The sequence below is a fragment of the Somniosus microcephalus genome, chromosome 12 (assembly GCF_052327205.1).
Source record: "Somniosus microcephalus isolate GS21.2 chromosome 12, FLI_Smic_1.0, whole genome shotgun sequence".
Classification (NCBI taxonomy): Eukaryota; Metazoa; Chordata; class Chondrichthyes; order Squaliformes; family Somniosidae; genus Somniosus; species Somniosus microcephalus.
Window position 1 is genome coordinate 162,775,556 of NC_140998.1, and position 21,477 is coordinate 162,797,032.

At 48.4% G+C, this 21,477-nt stretch overlaps 1 protein-coding gene across 1 annotated transcript in view; it reads left to right on the forward strand.

The window, feature by feature from the left end:
- Nucleotides 1–13,499: 13,499 nt before the first annotated feature.
- The window catches only part of vps39 (VPS39 subunit of HOPS complex), a 93,133-nt gene continuing 85,155 nt past the window's right edge, over nucleotides 13,500–21,477 (forward strand). The window contains exons 1-2 of the mRNA XM_086003749.1: nucleotides 13,500–13,617; nucleotides 15,970–16,153. Coding sequence (XP_085859875.1) covers nucleotides 13,558–13,617; nucleotides 15,970–16,153 — 244 coding nt within the window. The 5' untranslated portion in view covers nucleotides 13,500–13,557. The remainder of the gene's footprint in view (nucleotides 13,618–15,969; nucleotides 16,154–21,477) is intronic.

Consider the following 21,477-nt stretch of genomic DNA (forward strand, 5'->3'; position numbering starts at 1 on the left):
TTTCCTGAGCCCGTGCCAGACGAACTTGGCCGCCACCAGCTCTGTGACGGCTCCCTGCCTGGGTGGGAAAGATTATGGACGGCGTCGAATACTTGCCGTCTCCACCCTTCGGGCACGATGGGACGTGGCTGCCCAACGGAGACGTCGCACAGGAGTGTGGTGCCGGCAGCTTCGAACGCGACGCCTGCTAGTTGAAGGCCCGTGACCGCCGTCCTGTAGGCCTGGACGTCCGGGTCGGAGGCCTGGTCGGCCGCCGTGCGGGTGTCGTCGATGCCGAGGTGCAGGGCGCTGGCGACGGCTCGGGAGAGACAGTCGGTGACGGGGTTGTCTTTCCCAGCCACGTGCTGGATGTCCGTTGTAAACTCCGAAATGAAGGCCAACTGGCGTTGCTGACGGGCCGACCACGGCTCGGAGGCTTTGGCCATGGCGAAGGTCAACGGCTTATGGTCCACGAACGCCGTGAACGGGCGGACCTCCAGCAGGAAACGGAAGTGTCGGACGGCGAGGTAGAGGCCGAGAAGCTCGCGATCAAAGGTGCTGTACTTCCGCTCATTGGGGCGGAGCTGCCGGCTGAAGAAGGCGAGCGGCTGCCAGGCATCGTTGCCCCACTGTTCATGGACGGCGCCGACCGCATAGTCCGAGGCGTCGGTGGTGAGAGCGATCGGCGCATCGGGCAACGGATGCGCCAGCATGGTCGCGTTAGCCAGGGCCCTTTTCGTGTCTGTGAAAGAATTGGCCATCTCATCAGACCAGTTGACGGCGAGTTTGTTGGGCTTGCCTTTGAGGGCCTCGTAAAGGGGCCGCATAAGCTGGGCTGCTCGGGGGACGAAACAATGGTAAAAGTTCACCATGCCCAAAAACTTCTGCAGGGCCTTAACGGTGAGGGGTCGCGGGAAGCCCATCACGGCCTCCACTTTCGATGGGAGTGGCACCGCCCCGTCCTTCGTGATGCGGTGCCCGAGAAAGTCGATTGAGGACAGCCCGAACTGGCACTTGGCCGGGTTGACGATTAGGCCGTGTTGGCTGAGTCATTCGAAAAGAGTCCGGAGGTGGGACACATGTTCCATCCTGGAGGTGCTGGCGATGAGGATGTTGTCCAGGTATACGAACAGGAACGTCAGGTCCCGTAACACGGTGTCCATTAGGCGTTGAAAAGCCTGTGCGGCGTTTTTGAGGACGAATGGCATGCGGAGAAATTCGAAAAGCCCGAACGGGGTGATCACCGCGGTTTTCGGGACGTCCTGCGGCCGGACAGGGACCTGGTGATAACCCCGGACGAGGTCCACTTTCGAGAATACCACTTTCCCGGCCAGGCGGGCGGAAAAGTCCTGGATGTGTGGAATCGGATAGCGGTCGGGAGTCGTCGCGTCGTTGAAGCGCCGGTAGTCTCCGCATGGGCGCCACCCGCCGCCTGGTTTCGGGGCGATGTGGTGGGGCGAAGCCCACGGACTGTTCGACCGGTGGATGATGCCGAGGCGCTCCATGGTGTCGAACTCGGCTTTGGCAATGGCGAGCTTCCCCGGGTCGAGGTGCTGAGCGCGGGCGTAGACGGGCGGACCGGTGGTCGAAATGTGGTGTTTTACCCCGTGTTTGGTGGCGGCGGATGAGAACGTGGGTTCCGTTAGGTCTGGGAACTGGGCGAGGAGGCGGGAAAACTCGTCGGAGGCCGAGAGTGCGCTGGACAACTGTCGTGCTGGACCCGCTGAGGGAACATGGGAGCGAGCTGAAAGTTTCCGCGTTGATGAGACGTCGGTTCTTGATGTCCACCAAAAGGCCATTGGCGCAGAGGAAGTCAGCGCCGAGAAGGGGGGTGGACACTTGCTGTGACAAAGTCCCAGGTGAACCGTTGCCCGCCAAAACAAAGCGCCACGTTCCGTTTCCCGAAGGTGCGGATGGAACTGCCGTTGGCAGCTTCGAGGACGGGGCCGTGGTTTCCCCCCTTGAATGTCTATGGTTGACGCGGGCAGGACACTCACCTGGGCACCCGTGTCGCAAAGGAAATTACGTCCGGAGTCGGTGTCTGTAATAAACAACAAACTGCCTGAACGGCCGACAGCCATAGCAGCCGACGAGTGGTCTTTAGTTTGCTTTGACGCGGGAAAACTGCATGGGGGCTGGCACTTCCTGGTTTTGGGGCCGAACTGCGCATGGTAGAAGCAGAGGCTTGAGGGTTGCTGCCGTTGGGCTGTATCAGTGGGGGCAGGGCTCCGCGTGGCCACGCAGTACTGTTGCCCGGCGGAGAAAAATTTGTCGGCCTCCTTGGCCAGGTCACGGAAATCGGTAGTGGAAGAGTTGGCTAACGCCGACCGTACCTGACCTGGCAGCTGTTGGAGGAACAGTTCCTTGAAGAGGAAGCACGGCGTGTGTGTGCCAGGAGGGCCAGCATGTGGTCCATCAGCTCCGAGGGCTTGGAGTCACCAAGCTCGGGTAGAGAGAGAAGCTGGCGTGCGCGTTCGGCTTCGGTGAGTCCAAAAGTGCGTAAGAGGTGCGCCTTCAGCGTTTCGTATTTGTTGAGCTCCGGGGGGTTTTCAAGCAGATTCACGATTCTAGCTGCGGTGGAGCTGCCGAGAGCAGAGACGACGTAGCAGTACATCGTGTCGTCCGCGGTGATGTCCCGGATTGCAAATTGAGCCTCGGCCTGGGCGAACCAAGCGGCAGCCTGTTGTTCCCAAAACTCTGGTAATTTAACGGAAACTGCGTTCGCCGCCATTTCAGATGAGGTCTTTGGAATCGTCCAAAAGAGCAGCAGGGTCACCAATGTTGGAGTCGACAGAAATCAACAGGCTGAGACTTTTTAAGCAAAAACAAAACGTGTCTTTCTTTAATCAATCTCCACGAGGTCTGAAGGCTCGGCCCCGTGCAGGGGCTATGACGTCATCATGTTACCGACGCTCTTAAAGGGACCCTGCACCAATAACCCAACCCAGCATGTACATATCACAACATTGCTATACAAGGTGAATTGTGTTTTTAGGTACATATAACAGCATTGGCTATACATTGTGTTATTGTCCCTATGTGGTCTCCGCCACAAGTCTTTTGAAAGTCCAAATGCACCACATCCACTGGTTCTCCCTTATCTATTTTACCAGTTACATCCTCAAAAAATTCCAGTAGATTAGTCAAGCACGATTTACCTTTTGTAAATCCATGTTGACTTTGCCCGATCCAGTCACTGTTTTCCAAGTGATCTGCTATTACATCTTTTATAATGGACTCTAGCATTTTCGCCACTACCGATGTCAGGCTTACCGGCCTGTAATTCCCTGTTTTCTCTCGTACCACCTTTTTTGAACAGTGGGGTAACATTATCTACCCGCCAATCCATGGGTACTGTTCCAGAGTCTATCGAATTTTGGAAGATGACCAGCAATGCATCTACTATTTCTAGGGCCACTTCCTTAAGTACCCTATGATGTAGATTATCAGGCCCTGGGGATTTATCGGCCTTCAATCCCGTCAATTTCCCTAACACCATTTCCCTACCAATACTGATTTCTATCAGTTCCTCCCTTTCATTAGACCCTATGTTCCCTGACATCTCTGGGAGGTTATTTGTGTCCTCCTTTGTGAAGACAGAACCAAAGTATGTATTTAATTGGTCTGCCATTACCACCTACTGCTCTCCCTCAGCTGATGAATCAGTACTCCTCCATGTTGAACACCACTTGGAAGCATTGAAGGTAGTAAGGGCACAGAGTGTACTCGGTGGTTGGATTTCAATGTCCATCAAAACTGGCTTGGTAGTACCACTATTAACTGAGCTAGCTGAGTTCTGTAGGACATAGCTGTCTGGCTGGGCTTGTGGCAGTTGGTGAGAGAGCCAACACAAGGGGATGGGCATGGGCTCGACAGGCCGAATGGCCGCCTGTGCTGTAACCATCCTATGATTATGAAAACTGGGCATCTATAAGGCTCTGTGGGCCACCAGCAACAGCAGAATTGTATACCATCACAGTCTGTAACCTCATGGCCTGGCATATCCATCACTCCTTCACCAGCAAGCCAGATGACCAACCTTGGTTCAATGAGTAGTTTAGAAGATCATGCTAGGAGCAGCACCAGGAATACCTGAAAATTAGGTACTAACTTGATGAAGCTACAACACAGGACTACATATTCTTGTATATTCAAGACAGAGAGCGATAGATTTTTTGGATACTAGGGCACTCAAGGGATATGTGGATAGTGCAGGAAGGTGCAGCTGAACTAGAAGATCAGCCATGATCTTATTGAATAGCAAAGCAGACTTGAAGGGCCGAATGGCCTGCTCCTCCTATTTCTTATGTTCTTATTGTTCTTGTGTTCTACATGCAAGCTAAGCAATGGAAGCAGCATGCTAAAGACAGAGCTAAGCGATGCCATAACCAATGGATCAGGTCAGAGCGCTACAGTCCTGCCACATCAAGTCGTGAATGGTGGTGGACAATTAAGTAACTAACGGGGGGGAGGAGGAGACTCTATGAACATCCTCATCCTCAGTGATGTCAGAGCCTAGCACGAGTGCAAAAGACCAGGCTGAAGCATTCGCAACCATCTTCAGTCAGAAGAGCCAACTGGATGATCCTTCTCTGCCTCCTTCTGAGGTCCCCAACATCACATGCCAGTCATCAGCCAATTTGATTCACTCCACATGTCTGAGTGCGGTGGACACAGCAAAGGCTACGGGCCATAACGCCATCCTAGTTGTAGTGCTTCAAACCTGTGCTCCAGTACTAGCCATGCCATTAGCTAATCCGCTCCAGTACAGCTATGACATCGACATCTACCTGACAATGTGGAAACTTTCCCAGGTATGTCCTGTCTACTAAAAGCAGGACAAACGCAACCTGGTAAATTACTGCCCCATCAGCCTACTCCCAATCATCAGCAAAGTTATGGAAGGAGTTCCCCCATGACCATTAGGCTCCACACCTCATTACAGCCTTGGTCTAACCATGGACATGAGTCGAATTCCAGAGGTGAGGTGTGAGTGACTGCCTTTGACATCAAGGCAGCTTTTGACTGAGTGTGATGCCAAGCAGCCCCAAGTAAAATTCAGACAGTGGGGATCAGGGCTAAATTTCTCCAGTGGCTGCAGTCCATAACTGGTGCAAAGGAAGATGGTTGTGTTCGTTGGAGGCCAATCTTCCTAGCCCCAGGGTATTGTTACAGGAATTCCTCAGGGCAACATCTTAGGCCCAACTACCTTCACCTGCTTTATCAATGACTTTCCCTCCATCTTAAAATCAGAAGTGGAGCTATTCACCGATGATTTTAGTGTTCAACTCCATTTGCGATCCTTGGATAATGAGCTGTCCATACCCATATGCAGCAAGACCTGGTCCGCATCCAGGCTTGGGCTGATAAGTTGCAAATAACATTTGTGTATCGCAAGTGCCAGGCAATGACCATCTTCAACAACAGAGAGCATAACCATCTTCCCTTGACATTCAATGACATTACCACCACTGATTTACCCACCATCAAGATCCTGGAGGGGGGGGTCACTGTTGACCATAAATTGAACTGGACCAGCCACATAAATGCCATGGCTACTAGAGCAGGTCAAAGGCTGGGTATTCTGTGGCTCACCTCCTGACTCAAAATCCCCTGTACCACCTACAAGTCAGGAATTTGGAATACTTTCCACTTATCTGGATGAGTGCAGCTCCAACAGCACTCAAGAAGATCGACACCATCCAGGATAAAGTAGTCACATTGATTGGCACCCCATTCACTGGTTTAAATGCCCACTCCCTGCACAGTCAGTGTACCATGCCTGCAGTGTGCACTGTCTACAGGATGTACTGCAGCAACTCCCAAACCCGCAACCTCCACCACCTAGAAGGACAAGGGCAGCAGGCACATTACACCAATTTCAATTTCAATTTTATTGGTCACATAACTAAATACAAGAAGTGTAATCTAGTCAGTGAAATGCTCTTTTCTTGACGAGCCGAGAGCACCAAGCAGCAAGAACACTTAGCTGCCTGGTACGCACGGAGCTCGCAAGGACGGCAGCCATCTTCATCGGCGCCATCACAAAAAACACATACCGACATATACACGCATACATACTTTAAATATAAATAAAGCAGACATAAAATAAATAAAAGACATAAAAAGACAGCATGTAAAATGAACAAGCAATAATGTAAAAAAAGTAATTTCTATAGTAATTACATTGATATTTCTACCCAGGCTTCTAGACTAATCTCTGGTTACAGGGTGGCTGCACTGGGAGAGTCAGTAACCAGAGAACACCGATTTAAAATAATTTGCAAAATTGCCAGAGGGGAGATGAGATTTTATGATCTGGAATGCACTGCTTGACAGGGTGGTGGCAGCAGATTCAATAGTGACTTTCAAAAGGGAATTGGATATGTACTTGAAATGGAAAACTTTTCAGGGCTATGGGGAACGAGCAGGGGAGTGGGACTAATTGGACTTCCTTTCTGGCTCCCATGTTAGCTAATAGTGTTAACGGTTCTCTCGGGTACTGCCCCCTCTCCTTCAAATCTACCGTCATCACCCGTCTCCTCAAAAACAACTAACCCTTGACCCCGCTGTCCTTGCATTCCACCACCCCAGCTCCAACCTCACTTTCCTCTCCAACTCCCTTTCCTCTCCAAAGTCCTTGAAGGTGTTGTCACCTCCCAAATTCCAGCCCATCTTTCCCGGAATTCCATGTTTGAATCCCTCCAATCAGATTTCCGCCCCAGCCACGGCACTGAAATGGCTCTTAGCAAAGTCACAAATGACATCCTATGTGACTGTGACTTAGGTAAACTATCCTTCCTTGTCCTTCTCGACCTGTCTGCAGCCTTTGACGCAGTTGACCACTCCATCCTCCTCCAATGCCTCTCCACCGTCGTCCAGCTGGGTGGGACTGCGCTTGCCTGGTTCCATTCTTAGCTGTCTAATCGTAGCCAGAGAATCACCTGCAATGGCTTCTCTTCCCGCTCCCGCATTGTTGCCTCTGGTATCCTCCAAGGATCTATCCTTGGCCCACTCCTGTTTATCATCTACATTCTGTCCCTCGGCGACATTATCCAAAAACACAGCGTCAGTTTACACATGTACGCTGATGACACCCAGCTCTACCTCACTACCAGTTATCTCACTCCACTGTCTTTAAATTGTCAGACTGCTTGTCTGACATCCAGTACTAGATGAGCAGAAATTTCCTCCAATTAAAAATTGGGAAGACCGAAGCTGTTGTCTTTGGTCCCCGCCATGAACTTCGTTCCCTAGCCACCGACTCCATCCCTCTCCCTCGCATCTGTCTGAGGCTAAACCAGACTGCTCGAAACCTTAGTGTCATATTTGACCCTGAAATGAGGTTCTGACCACACATCCGTGGCAGAACTAAGACAGCCTATTTCCACCTCTGAAATATCGCCTGTCTCCGCCCCTGGCTCAGCTCATCTGCTGAAACCCTTACCCATGCCTTTGTTACTTCTAGACTTGACTATTCCAACGCACTCCTGGCTGGCCCCTCACACTTTACCCTATGTAAACTTGAGGTCATCCAAAACTCAGCTGCCCGTGTTATAACTATTTCCAAGTCACGTTCACCCCTGTGTTCACTGATCTACATTGGCTCCCGGTTAAGCAACGCCTTGATTTTAAAATTCTCATCCTTGTTTTCAAATCCCTCCATGGCCTCGCCCCTCCCTGTCTCTGTCTGTAATCTCCTCCAGCCCTACAACCCCCCAGCCCCCTAAGATATCTGCACTCCTCTAATTCTGACCTCTTGAGCATCCCTGATTGTAATCGCTCAACCATTGGTGGCTCTGCCTTCAGCTGCCTAGACCCTAAGCTCTTGAATTCCCTCCCTGAACCTCTCCGCGCCTCTACCTCTCTTTCCTCCTATTAAACACATCTTAAAACCTACCTCTTTGACCAAGCTTTTGGTCATCTGCCCTAATTTCTCCTTATGTGGCTCCATCAAATTTTGTTTTATAACACTCCTGTGAAGTGCCTTGGGATGTTTTACTACGTTAAAGGTGCTTTATAAATACAAGTTGTTGTAGTTGTTGCAATGGGTGAATGGCCTACTTCTGTGCTCTGATTCTAAGAAACAGAATATGATGATCCGAAACCGTCAAGTGCCTTGATACCACAGTGTTCCAAGGTGACTTGTAGTGCTAGAGCTTCCCATCTCCATTTTCTGTACAACTTTGGCATAATTCATTCATATGCAAGGTTGAAAGATTAAGGAAGGATGTTAGATTGCCTACTATAGGTGTGCCCTTCCTCATTCTTTGCACATAATTTAACTTCCGCATACAAAATTCCCTCCCTGCTTTCTCCTTCATACCGCTCTGACTTTAAAGTTTAAACTCCATATTATAATAGCTTAGACCTTGTGCTGCTGAACATAAAAGGGATATACTGTACCTGAATCCTGTGGCTTGTTGGGAGACTATATGACTGTGTTTCCCAAATGGAGTAAAACTCTTACAATGGCAGTGTACTGTCCATTGTTTATATGATGGTGTGGCGGAACCACCAGAGGATTACGGACAATTGTATATAATTCCTTTTACAGCAATGTAGTACAGCTGGGGGCTGCACCTTTAATGTATCTGTTAACTGTACTAGGGCTTCTTTCCTGTACTCCGCGTGATGACGTCATGCCGTCCGTCACGTGATCTCTCAATGGTGGGAAGAACGTCATGACGTCAGAGCTCGGAACCTTCTAGCAGTTGAGCTCGGAACCTTCTAGCAGTTGAGCTTGCAATCTGCTAGCAGTTGAGCTCGGAACCTTCTAGCATGTTCTAGAGAGGCTTTCAAGCAGACCAGACCTATTTGCATTGTATCCTACAGTTTCCTGTACAGCTTCGTTTGTTCATTAAATTTGATTGTTTTTGATTTTCTGAGTCGATCTCAATTCTTCAGCTAGGAACCCCAGTTCCTACATTGGTGACCCCGATTTCTTCGAACAATTTTCATTGAAGTTACATCATGGACACGAACGCCGTCACCCTCAAACTGCCGCAATTTTGGGAGCAACAGCCGGCCGCGTGGTTTTTCCAGGCGGAAGCCCAATTTGCAATCTGGGGAGTAGCAGCGGATTCGACCCGTTATTATTATGTGGTCTCTGCCCTCGACAGTGCCACGGCCTCGCGGGTCGTCAGCCTCCTCGAGAGTCCATCGAACGATGGCAAGTACGAAGCTTTAAAAGCACGTTTACTGCAGATTTTCGGTCTGTCCAAGTCGGAGCGCGCTCGCAGACTTATCTCCATGCCCGGCCTCGGGGACTCAAAACCCTCAGAGCTCATGAGCCAAATGCTCACGCTTTTGGGCCTGGAATCGCAATGTTTTCTGTTCCGCGAGCTGTTTCTCTGTCAACCACCAGAGCCAGTACAGACGGCCTTGGCCAATTCCGTGATCTCAGATTGCGCTGAACTCGCCGCGGAAGCGGATAAAATATTCACCATCTCACAACAATCTTGTGCAGCCACGAGGCGCCCATCCCCCACAAGAGCGAATCCGACGACTCCTCCTGCAGGCTGGTGTGCATACCACGCTTGTTTCGGTGCGAAGGCCAGAAATTGCCGTCCGCCCTGCAGTTTCTCACCAAAAAAAAAACCTACCTCAAACCAGCGGTTTCTGAGAAGATCAATAAGGCCTAAGGGACGCGCCGGAGTTGCGATGGCCGTCGGGTCCGCAGGGAAACTCCTATACATTACAGACTCCCCGTCAGGTCGACGTTTTCTCTGTGATACTGGCTCCCAGTGCAATATCCTACCAGTGTCGAAGCTAGATCTTCAATCCAGCGGTCAAGGTCCCCCCCTCGAGGCAGCCAATGGTGCGGCCATTCGCACGTTGGGAAAGCGTAGGGTCCAGTTGAGTTTTGGCGGCCAACGTTTTGTTTGGGAGTCCATCACGGCGAAAGTCTCACAGGCCATCCTGGGGGCAGATTTCTTCTGCGCAAACGGGTTTCTCGTCGACGTCCGACACTGCCGGCTAATCAGTGCCTCCACTTTTCACTGGGTTCCCTGCCTCCGAAGCACCGCGATGTCTTGGTCAGTTGCCTGTGCAGTTCCATCTCCAAATGAGTTCTCTCGTCTTCTCAGTGAGTTCCCTGAGCTCACCAGGCCCACATTTTCTTCTGGCGCACCACATTACCACGACAGGATCCCCCGTTTATTCGAGAGTTCGAAGGCTGGAACCTGGTAAACTCGCGGCCGCCAAGGCTATTCGACGTTCGAATAGTCCTTGGTCCTTGCCATTACACATTGTTCCTAAGCCGGGCGGTGGATGGCGACCATGCGGCGACTACAGACGCCTGAATGAGGCTACCACACCGGATTGGTACCCAATTCCTCACATTCAGGATTTTTCGGCCCATCTGGCAGGGAATTCCATCTTTTCCAAAGTAGACCTCGTCCGAGGCTATCATCAAGTGCCCGTGCATCCTCAGGATGTCCCCAAAACTGCTGTCATCACACCTTTTCGGGCTCTTTGAGTTCCTTCGTATGCCGTTTGGGCTGAAGAATGCAGCACAAGCCTTCCAACGTCTCATGGATTCCGTGTTGCGCGATCTGCTGTTCATCTTCGTCTACCTAGACGACATCCTTATTGCCAGTAACAGCACGAAAGAACACATTACGCACTTGCGTACCCTTTTTTCTCGTCTCAGCCAACATGGCCTTATTATCAACCCGGCCAGGTGCCAGTTTGGGTTGCACAGCATTGATTTCCTGGGACACAGAATCACCTCAGAAGGCGCCGTCCCGCTGGCCACGAAGGTGGAAGCAGTCACCTCGTTCCCTCTTCCTCAGACCGTCAGGGCCCTCCAGGAATTTCTGGGAATGGTCAATTTTTATCATCGGTTCGTCCCCAAGGCGGCATTGTTGATGCATCCTTTGTACGAGGTCCTCAGAGGTAAATCGGGCAAAGACCCGATCGATTGTACACCCCAGATGGACCAGGCTTTCCTCGACACTAAGAACGCTTTGGCTGCTGCGACCATGTTGGCACATCCCCTTCCGGGCACAACCATTGCCCTTACCACCGACGCATCTGATTATGCCATCGGGGCAGTACAGGAGCAGTGGGTCGACGGCACATGGCAACCACTGGCTTTCTTCAGCCGCCAATTGCGGAAGAACGAACGCAAGTATAGTACTTTTGATAGGGAGTTGTTGGCATTGTTTCTGGCCATCCGCCATTTTCGCTTCCTACTGGAAGGACGCCCATTCACGGCTTTTGCAGACCACAAGCCACTTACTTTTGCGATGGCCAAGACAGCGGAACCATGGTCGGCACGGCAACAATGTCATCTTACGTACATATCTGAATATACAACCGACATACAACATGTCTCGGGCAAAGACAACCTGGTGGCGGATTGTCTCTCCCGCGCCCAGCTCCACGCAGTACACCTGGGAGTCGACTATGTTGGTTTGGCAAAAGAACAGAAGGCAGACCCTGAAGTGCAGGCATACCGGACCGCACCTTCCAGCTTACAAGTGGCTGATGTCAGCTTCCAGGCCGCAGGGACCACACTCCTGTGTGACATCTTGATGGGCGTCCCACGTCCAATCGTTCCAGTCGAATGGCGCAGGAGAATTTTCGACACTATCCACGGGTTGTCGCACCCTGGCATGAGAGCGTCACAATGACTCATGGCAAAGAAATTCGCCTGGAAGGGCATGCATCTCGACGTCCGTGACTGGACCAATACCTGCGTGAGTTGCCAGAAGTCCAAGATACAACACCATGTTAAGGCCCCAGTCGCCACTTTTCCGGTTCCGGAGCGTCGATTCGACCATGTGCACGTGGACCTGGTTGGTCCTCTCCCTTCCTCTCGCGGGTACACTCACCTCCTCACCGTGGCCAGAGCCAATTCCTTTGGTTGCCATCACAGCGGCAGACGTCTCCAGAGCCTTCATCTCGTCGTGGGTAGCTCGGTTCGGAGTACCGGCTGACATCTCCTCCAACCGGGGGCCTCAATTTACCTCTTGAGCTTTGGAACACCGTAGCTCAAGGTTTGGGCACCACGCTTCATCGTACCACCGCCTACCATCCACAGGCGAATGGTCTGTGAAAGATTCCACAGGTCCCTTAAAGCCGCACTGCGTGCTAGTCTCCGTGGGCCTAGTTGGGTGGACAGGCTCCCTTGGGTGCTGCTAGGTCTTCGCACGGTGCCTAAGGACGACCTGCATTCTTCTTCAGAGCTGGTTTACGGCCAACCACTGAGTGCCTGGCGATTTTCTTCCTCCTCACACGGAACCCTGGTCCCCAGCCCAGCAGCTCGTCAGCCACCAGGAAGCGGCTAGGAATTTCATCCCAGTGCCTACGTCGCATCATGACCTGCAGCGTTCCCATGTCCCGGTGGATCTTAAGAGCGCAGAATACGTGTTCATTCGGCAGGATGCTCGCAAAAACCCGCTCAAACTGCCTTATACAGGTCCGTTCCGCGTCATCTCGTCAGGTGACAAGTCCTTCACAGTCGACGTCGGCGGTAAGCCTGACCACATCTCCATCGACCGGTTGAAACCGGCGCATCTGGATCTGAGCGATCCAGCCGTCACCGCTCAGCCGCCTCGTCATGGTCGTCCACCGTTGACTGTCGGTCCAGTACAGCCACAGTCATCCGCCGAGTCGCCAGTGCCCGCCTCTCCAGGTCGACTACAGCCGGCCTCCTCTTCGCCGCCTGCGGCCTCATCCCAACCACAGCCAACGGCCAGTTCGTCTTCCAGCGCTCCGTTCCAGCTGCCGGGGTATCGCAGTCGGTCGGACAGACTCGTCAGACCCCCTTCTCGCCTTACCTTCTCTGTTAAAAGCAATTCTGGCGGGGGGTGGGGGGGGCGCGCGCATGTGGTGGAACCACCAGAGGATTACAGACAATTGTATATAATTCCTTTTACAGCAATGTAGTACAGCTGGGGGCTGCACCTTTTAATGTATCTGTTAACTGTACTAGGGCTTCTTTCCTGTACTCCGCGTGATGACGTCATGCCGTCCGTCACGTGATCTCTCAACGGCGGGAAGAACATGATGATGTCATGACGTCAGAGCTCGGAACCTTCTAGCAGTGGAGCTCGGAACCTGCTAGCAGTTGAGCTCGGAACCTTCTAGCATTTTCCAGAGAGGCTTTCAAGCAGACCAGACTTGTTTGCATTGTATCCTACAGTTTCCTGTACAGCTTCGTTTGTTCATTAAATTTGATTGTTTTTGATTTTCTGAGTCGATCTCAATTCTTCGGCTAGGAACCCCAGTTCCTACAATGGCCTGTTTTCTTGGATGTACAGTTCACAGGTGTATGAACCAGACTGTTTGGCAAGGCAGATAGTGCAAACTAATTTGACAGTGAATGGCTTTTTTGGCAAAAGAAATGATTGATGTACGTAAGGGAGAGAGTGTAGGATGGTAGTTTTTTTTTAAACTTAAGAGCCAGTCTGCTGAACCACAATATGCTGACCCTATATTTGTTACTTTATTAGCTGAAGTACATTCAAAGAATGAGGAAGAATGTATCTGCAGTAAGCAGTCTAAATCAATTAACATCTGTCTTTGTTGTTACAGGCAGATTTCAGTGTTCCTGATGTTCCCAAATCCATGGCTTGGTGTGAGAACTCCATTTGCGTGGGCTTTAAGAGGGATTACTATCTTATCCGGGTATGTAAGTCGAAGCTTTTCAGGACTGCAGTTTGCAAAAAATTAGTTTTGGTAGTAAACTAGTATGTCCACAAATTGTGAATTTCCTGTGGTGTGCAATACAAAGCCCAGTGGTACTGCAGAAACAGATGGCAGAGGATGGACAACAAGGGCCATCTGTGCATTCCACTGTGTATTTATGACCTAACAAGATATTTAGAATGTTCTGAGGGTCAAAGGTAAAGGAATGAATACAATAGAATTGCTAATCAAAGATGGTAGAGCATTACAAAAATTGGGAATCTTGCCACTATTTACCTGTGCACTTAGTCTTTGTTCAATTTAAAACATACAAACATGTAAAGGCTCAGTTTGAAGGTGAAGCAATGTTATAACTGTGAAACAAAATGTGATTAAGACCTAGAACTTAGGGAGCATGATCTCACTTCCTTGCATTTCTTTCTTGAACATTCCTGATATTCTTCAATCATCTCCAATTCGGTATAGTCATCTGCTTTGCTGGATTGTCGACCAATCTATTGCTTCTGGTGACTATGCAAGTGTAGTTGATCAGTTGGACTCTGGACATTCCCCAATGTAGGAAATTATTTTGTCTCCTTTGCTAACAAGTTTTAGCTGAGTGCGATTCACCAGGAAAAACCAAAAATGTCAACATTTGAATTTGCACCATCCCACTGGATAAACCAAGCAGCATAGATACACGTAACAGGCATTGGTAAATGCAACAGCATTGCTGTAGCTTAAAATGATTCCCAGAATGAAGCACATATCACTTGTTCTCCCTTCCCCATCCCATAATTATTAATACCTACAATATGATGCAACATTTCCCAAAAGGCACCACCACCACCCCATTTTTGTTGGATCTCCATTTCTAAAATGGTAAACATGATATGGTATTCTCCACCCAGTCACCTCGCCCTCAGTGCCAGTACTTTCAACATCCGTCATGGTCCCATAGAGGCAGTTTACTATGGACAGATTAAACAAAAAATCCTTGGTTGAGACTGATGTGTGGTTGTGCTACGATGGAGGTGTGGGCAGTTCTTCACACCCTGTTCAGAGCTGCCCTAAATGAAAACCAGCTCTAAATGAAGATGATTTTCAGTTTATGAAATTCCCCTGAGCAGAGGGAAGCTTAGTGAACAGATCATTTCATCCAGGCATAATAGTCTTCTAAAATTATTCCTCCTTGCCATGAATAGTCCACGATAGTTCTTTCTGCTTGAAAGTGGGGTATAGAGTTATAAGTTCTCATTTATCATGTGCTTATGTCCAAATACACAAGCCCATTGCAGGTTAAAATGTTGAATGCAGGAAACTTTGGTTTATCCGGAGGTTAACTGTCCGGAATGCTCGAGCCACCGGCAAAATTCAGGAGTCGGTTCAGTAAGTTTTTTTTCTTTTCGTTGCTTTTTTTTCCACTAGTCAGGCTCTGCAAGGTCTAGCTAAAGCTGTTGCTTAGCTACAGAGACGCTTGCAAGCTACGGCCGACTGTTTAGAAGCTGTTGCTAAGCAACAGGGTTTGTTGCTAGATACGGAGCTCAAAAGCTTCCGTATGTTTTAACATTAGCGCTGGTTTGTCCGGCAGTTTTGATGGGACGGCAACAGCTCGGTCCCGTCGGTGCCGGATATCACAAAGTTTCCTGTATTGTCTTTCTAATGTGAGGTTACAGACTCCTGGAAGGGTGGGAGGGAGGTAGAATAGTACTTGATTGTTTATTGGCACGGGCCTGAGTGTAGTCATCTTGGGGCAATACTTAAATTCTTCATGCCCAATAAAAGACATTCTCAGAAGTATTGCCATCAGCAGATCATTAGCATGCTGCAAATTATAGAACAATGACACTGGAGAGATCCTCCCTCAGATGGAAAAAAGATAGCTGGGATAGTGTGGCCACACAGGAACACATCTCCTGCTGGCAGAACATGGTCAAGTCATTTCAAACCTGCTGACTGAGAGTTGGTGAGAGGCAGCATAGTTTATCTGAGACTGGTGACATTTCCCATCTTCATCTTGGGTTATTCCAGTCAAGAAGGTGGATGGGCTTGGTGCCCTGTGGGGAATTGCCTCAATTCCTGATAGCTATTTCCCCACATCACTGTAATCTCGTTGTTTGAAAAGATGTTTTTATAATCACAGGTAGCAATTGGGAACAAGGCACATGGAAGAATGTGATTGTAAAAACAAATCTTGCCAGTCTCTATAGTGGTATGGATTAGGAATTTGTTAAATAAATCCAAGTGTACATAAAAACTGTCTCTTTACAGGCTGAGATTGCATTGTTGTGGGTTGAATTGATTTTGAATCAATAACTTGTACACAAATAACCTTTTCTTCTTACTAAACAGTTGGATGGAAAAGGCTCAATAAAAGAGCTTTTCCCAACTGGGAAGCAACTAGAGCCCCTCGTGACTCCCTTGGAGGACCAAAAGGTTGCTGTCGGGCAAGATGACTTAACGGTGGTTCTGAACAAGGATGGAGTCTGCACTCAGAAATGTGCCCTGAACTGGACGGATATCCCTCTCGCTATGGGTATGTAAACTTTAAATAGATTGTTCAAAATTCTTGATTCCTTTAGATTTTTCCATAGGGTCCCTGTAAATGATTTGCAGGGTACTTGCATGTTATTACTTAATACTCAGGGCTACAAAGCTGTAAGGATGTTGACTGATGGATAGAGCCCAGTCAGAGAAAACTGTATAGCAATTGATTTATACCTCGAGGAGAACTTGAATAACTTACAACTGGCAAAAGTATTAATAAATTGTGTTGCTTTTCTTTAGATTGGTATAAATAAATATGGCCAAATGAGTCTCCACCCCCACAAAAAAATCTTGTTTTTATTTTCTAACTTTTTTCACCTGCTGTGTAAACACATAATGGATACTTTGGGTTGGGAGATGGAAATGAAGCCAGTCAAATGCAGTGGCAGTGAATACAAGTTTTGCCAAAGAATCACACTTCAGTCCAAGTATGTCTGCTTAGTTCTGCAGGAAGCACTGTAAATGTTTTGATCAAGTAGAATTTATTTTTAAATAAATCAGACACACAGTGATGGTAGTCAAGCACTTATTATTGATGATACTTACCCATCAGTTATCTCCCTTTTAGTAAAGAACCTGTTAATTGCCCTTGTTTAAATTATGCTGGATGTGGGATGGAACAACATCTTGGCATTGTAGCACACTGTGCCACAAGGTTATCGAATGCAAGTCTATAGCTACAATGATTCTCTCCTCTGCAACACAGGCTGAATTCCTAATTTCAGCAACATTATCGGAGACTAATGCAGAATGTAAGGCAAAAGCATTTCCCCACAGCGAGAGTAGCAAAGTCAGTTTGGAACATAGAAACACGAGTAGGCCATTCAGCGCAAGTCTGTTCCGACATTCATTTGGATCATGGCTGAAATGTATCTTAACTCCAACTACCACCATGGCTCCGTAATCCTGAATACTCTTGCTTAACAAAAATCTATCGCTCAGTTTTGAAATTTTCAATGGACCTTGCCTCAACATCTTTTTGGCGGTGGGGGTTGGGAGGGGAAAGAGTTCCAGATTACCACCACCCTTTGTGTGAAGAGGTGCTTCCTGACATTCTGATGAAGTAATGGAGAAGATTGATGTGGGCAGTGTGGTTGATTAAAGGGTCAGTGCTTGTGTGGATATGAAATTGGCTAAGGGACAGAAACCAGGGAATAGTGGTGAACAGTTGTTTTTCAGACTAGAGGGAAGAGTGTCCCCCTAGGGGTCAGTGTTGGGACCACTGCTCTTTTTGATGTATATTAATGACCTGGACTTGGGTATACACAGCATAATTTCAAAGTTTGCAGATGACACGGAGGACATAGACTGGTGAAATGGGCAGACACATGACGGATGAAATTTAACACAGATAAGAACATACGAAATGGGAGCTGGAGTAGGCCATTCGGCCCTTCAAACCTGCTCTGCCATTCAACAAGATTATGGCTGATTACCTCAACTCCACCTACCCGCACTAACCCCATGTCCCTTAATTCCCTTTGTTCCCAAAATTTTATCGACCTCTGTCTTCAATATACTCAATGACTGAGCATCCACAGCTCTCTGGGGTAGAGAATGCCAAAGATTCACAACCCTTTGAGTTAATAAATTTCTCCTCATCTCAGTCCTAAATGGCCTACCCCTTATTCTGTGACTGTGACCCCGTGTTCTAGATTCCCCAGCCAGGGGAAACATTTTCCCAGCATTAGCCCTGTCAAGCCCCTTAATAATGTTATATGTTTCAATTAGATCACACCTCATTCTTCTAAACTCTAAGGCATATAGGCCTAGTCTATTCAATCTCTCCTCATAGGGCAATCCCTTCATCCCAGGAATCAGTCTAGTGAACCTTGGCTGCACTCCCTCTAAGGCAAGTATGCCTTTCCTCAGGTAAGGAGACCAGAACTATACACAGTACTCCAGGTGTGGCCTCCCCACTGCCCTGTATAATTGTAGTAAGACGACTTTACCCTTATACTCTAATCCCTTTGTAACAAAAGCTAACATACCATTTGCTCTCTTAATTGCTTGTACCTGCATGTTAACTTTCTGTGATTCATGTACAAGGACACCCAGACTCCTGAGTGCAAACATTTCCCAGTCTCTCACCATTCAAAAAATATTCTGCTTTTTTGTTTTTTCTACCGAAGTGGATAACTTTGGTAGGAAAAGTGTGAAGTGATTGATTTTTGTAGGCGGAATAAGGAGGCTAATTCTGGGCACCAACTTTAGGAAGGATGCCGAGGCCTTGGAGAGGGTGCAGAAGAGATTTACTAGAATGGTACCATGGTTGAAGGACTTCAGTTATATGGCGAGCCTAGAGAAACTGGGGTAGTTCTCCTTCGAGTGGAGAAGGTTAAGGGGATATTTGATAGAAGTGTTCAAAATCATGAAGAGTTTTTAGAGAGAAAATAAGGAGAAACCGGCAGAAGGGTCGGGAACCAGAGGACACAGAACTAAGGTAATTGGCAAAAGAACCAGAGGTGACCTGAGGAAACATTTTTTTCTCCAGTGAGTTATGATCTGAAATGCACTGCCTGAAAGGGTGGTGGAAGCAGATTCACTAATAACTTTCAGAAGGGAATTGGATATATACTTGAAAGGAGCAAATTGCAGGACTATGGGCAACGAGCAGGCGAGTGGGACTAATTGGACAGCTCTTGTCAAGATCCTGCACAGGCCGCCTTCTGTGTTGTATCATTCTGAGATTTTTATACTCGCCTCTGAACTGCCTGGCTCTAATGTTAAGGTTATGCCCCTTTGTTCTGGACTCCCCCACCGGAGGAAATAGTTTTTCTCTATCTACCCTATCAACTCCTTTAATTATCGTAAACATATCAGTTAGATCACCGCTTAATCTCTACACTCAAGGGAATACAAGCCTAGCCTGTGCAACCTGTCCTCATAATTTAACCCCGGTATAATTCTGGTGAATCTGCAATGCATCCCCTCCAAGGCCAGTATTCCTCCTTGAGGTTTGGTGTCCAGATCGGAACGTAGTACTCCAAATGGGGGTCTAACCAGAGCTCTCTACAGCTGTAACATAACTTCCACCCCTTTATATTCCAGACCCCGTGAGATAAAGGCCAACATACCATTAGTCTTTTTAATTATCTTCTGTACCTGTCCATTAGCTTTTAGCAATTTCTGTACCTGGACTCCTAAATCTCTCTGCTCCTCCACAGTTTCTCACTTCTCACCATTTAGAAAATACTCTGATCTATCTTTCTTGGGTCCAAAGTTGTTGACCTCACACTTCCCCACATTGAACTCCATCTGCCACAGTTTTGCCCACTCGCTTAATCTATCAATGCCCCATTACAACTTTCTGCTCCCATCTAAACTTTATTAGAAAATAAGAACATAAGAAATAGGAGCAGGATTGGCCACTTGGCCCCTCGATCCTGCTCCACCATTCAATAAGATCATGGCTGATCTTGGGCTCAGAGCCACTTCCCTGCCCGCTCCCCATAACCCTTCACTCTTTTATCTTGCAAAAATCTGTCTATCTCCACCTTAAATGTATTTAATGACCCAGCCTCCACAGCTCTCTGGGGCAGAGAATTCCACAGATTTACGACCCTCTGAGAAGAAATTCCTCCTCATCTCAGTTCTAAAAGGGCGACCCTTTATTCTAAAACTGTGCCCCCGCGTTCTAGATTTCCCCACAAGGGCTACATATTCACAGAATCTACAGTGCAGATAGAGGCCATTTCGGCCCATCGAGCCTGCACCGACACATATCCCACCCTATCCCCGTAACCCCACGTATTTAATCCCCTAACACTAAGGGTCAATTTATCATAGCCAAATCAACCTAACCTGCACATCTTTGGACTGTGGGAGGAAACCGGAGCACCCAGAGGAAACCCACGCAGACACAGGGAGAATGTGCAAACTCCACACAGACAGTCGCCCGAGGCCAGATTTGAACCCGGGTCCCTGGCGCTGTGAGGCAACAGTGCTAACCACTATGCCACCGTGCCCCCCTGTGCTACATAACTTGGTGTCGTCAATAAACTTGGATATATGGCTCTATATTCCTTCACCTTAACTCATTGATAAATATAATGAAAAGCTGAGACCCCAGTACAGATCCCTGAGGAACACCACTAGTCACATCCTGCTAATTTGAGAGCATACTCATTATCCCTACTCTGTCTCCTAACCAATTCCCTACCCATGTTAATAGATTGCCTTCAATTCCAGGTGCTCTTTGATTTGGCCCCGGATGCTCTTGCACATTCCCTGGTGTCTGGCTTCAGAGTCACGTTGACCTAGACCTGGTGATTACCTAGAATTACATATAATATATAGCACAGAAACAGGCCATTCAGCCCAACCAGTCTATGCCAGCGTTTATGCTCCACTCTAGCCTCCTCCCATCCTTCCTCATCTAGCTCTATCAGCATAACCCTCAATTCCCTTTTCCCTCATATGCTTATCTAGCTTCCCCTTAAATGCATCTATATCATTCGCCTCAGGTACTCCCTGTGGTAACGAGTTCCACATTCTCACCACTCGCTGGGTAAAGAAGTTCCTTCTGCATTCCCTATTTGATTTCTTGGTGACTATCTTATCAAATCAATCAAATCAAATCAACTTTTATTGTCATTGTTAGTGCACAAGTGCAGTACAACGAAATGTAGGCTTGCGGCTCCCGAGAGTGTACAATTTGGATTAGGACACTTAAACATTTCAACATACATTTGTACATATATATTATGTACAAATTATGAAGGGCAGCACGGTGGCATAGTGGTTAGCACTGTTGCCTCACAGCGCCAGGGACCCGGGTTCGAATCCGGCCTTGGGCGACTGTCTGTGTGGAGTTTGCACATTCTCCCCGTGTTTGCGTGGGTTTCCTCCGGGTGCTCCGGTTTCCTCCCACAGTCCAAAGATGTGCGAGTTAGGTTGATTGGCTATGATAAATTGACCCTTAGTGTTAGGGGGATTAAATACGTGGGGTTATGGGGATAGGGTGGGATATGTGTTGGTGTAGGGGTTACGGGGATCGGGTGGGATATGTGTTGGTGCAGGCTCGATGGGCCGAAATGGCCTCTATCTGCACTGCGGGGTTTCTGTGATTCTGTGTTTCTGTGATTAGCTTAAATATGACCATAATAAAGTGCATCGGCAGATGTGCAGGCTTTAGTGTTTATTTGTGGAGTTCAGTAGGATGACAGCCCTGGGAAAGAAGCTGTTCCTAAATCTGGTCGTACGGGTGCGAATGCATCTTTAGCGTCTTCCAGATGGTAGGAGGGCGAACAGACTGTGGCTGGGGTGGGTAGGGTCTTTGATGATGGACCGTGCCCTCCGTAGGCAGCGTTT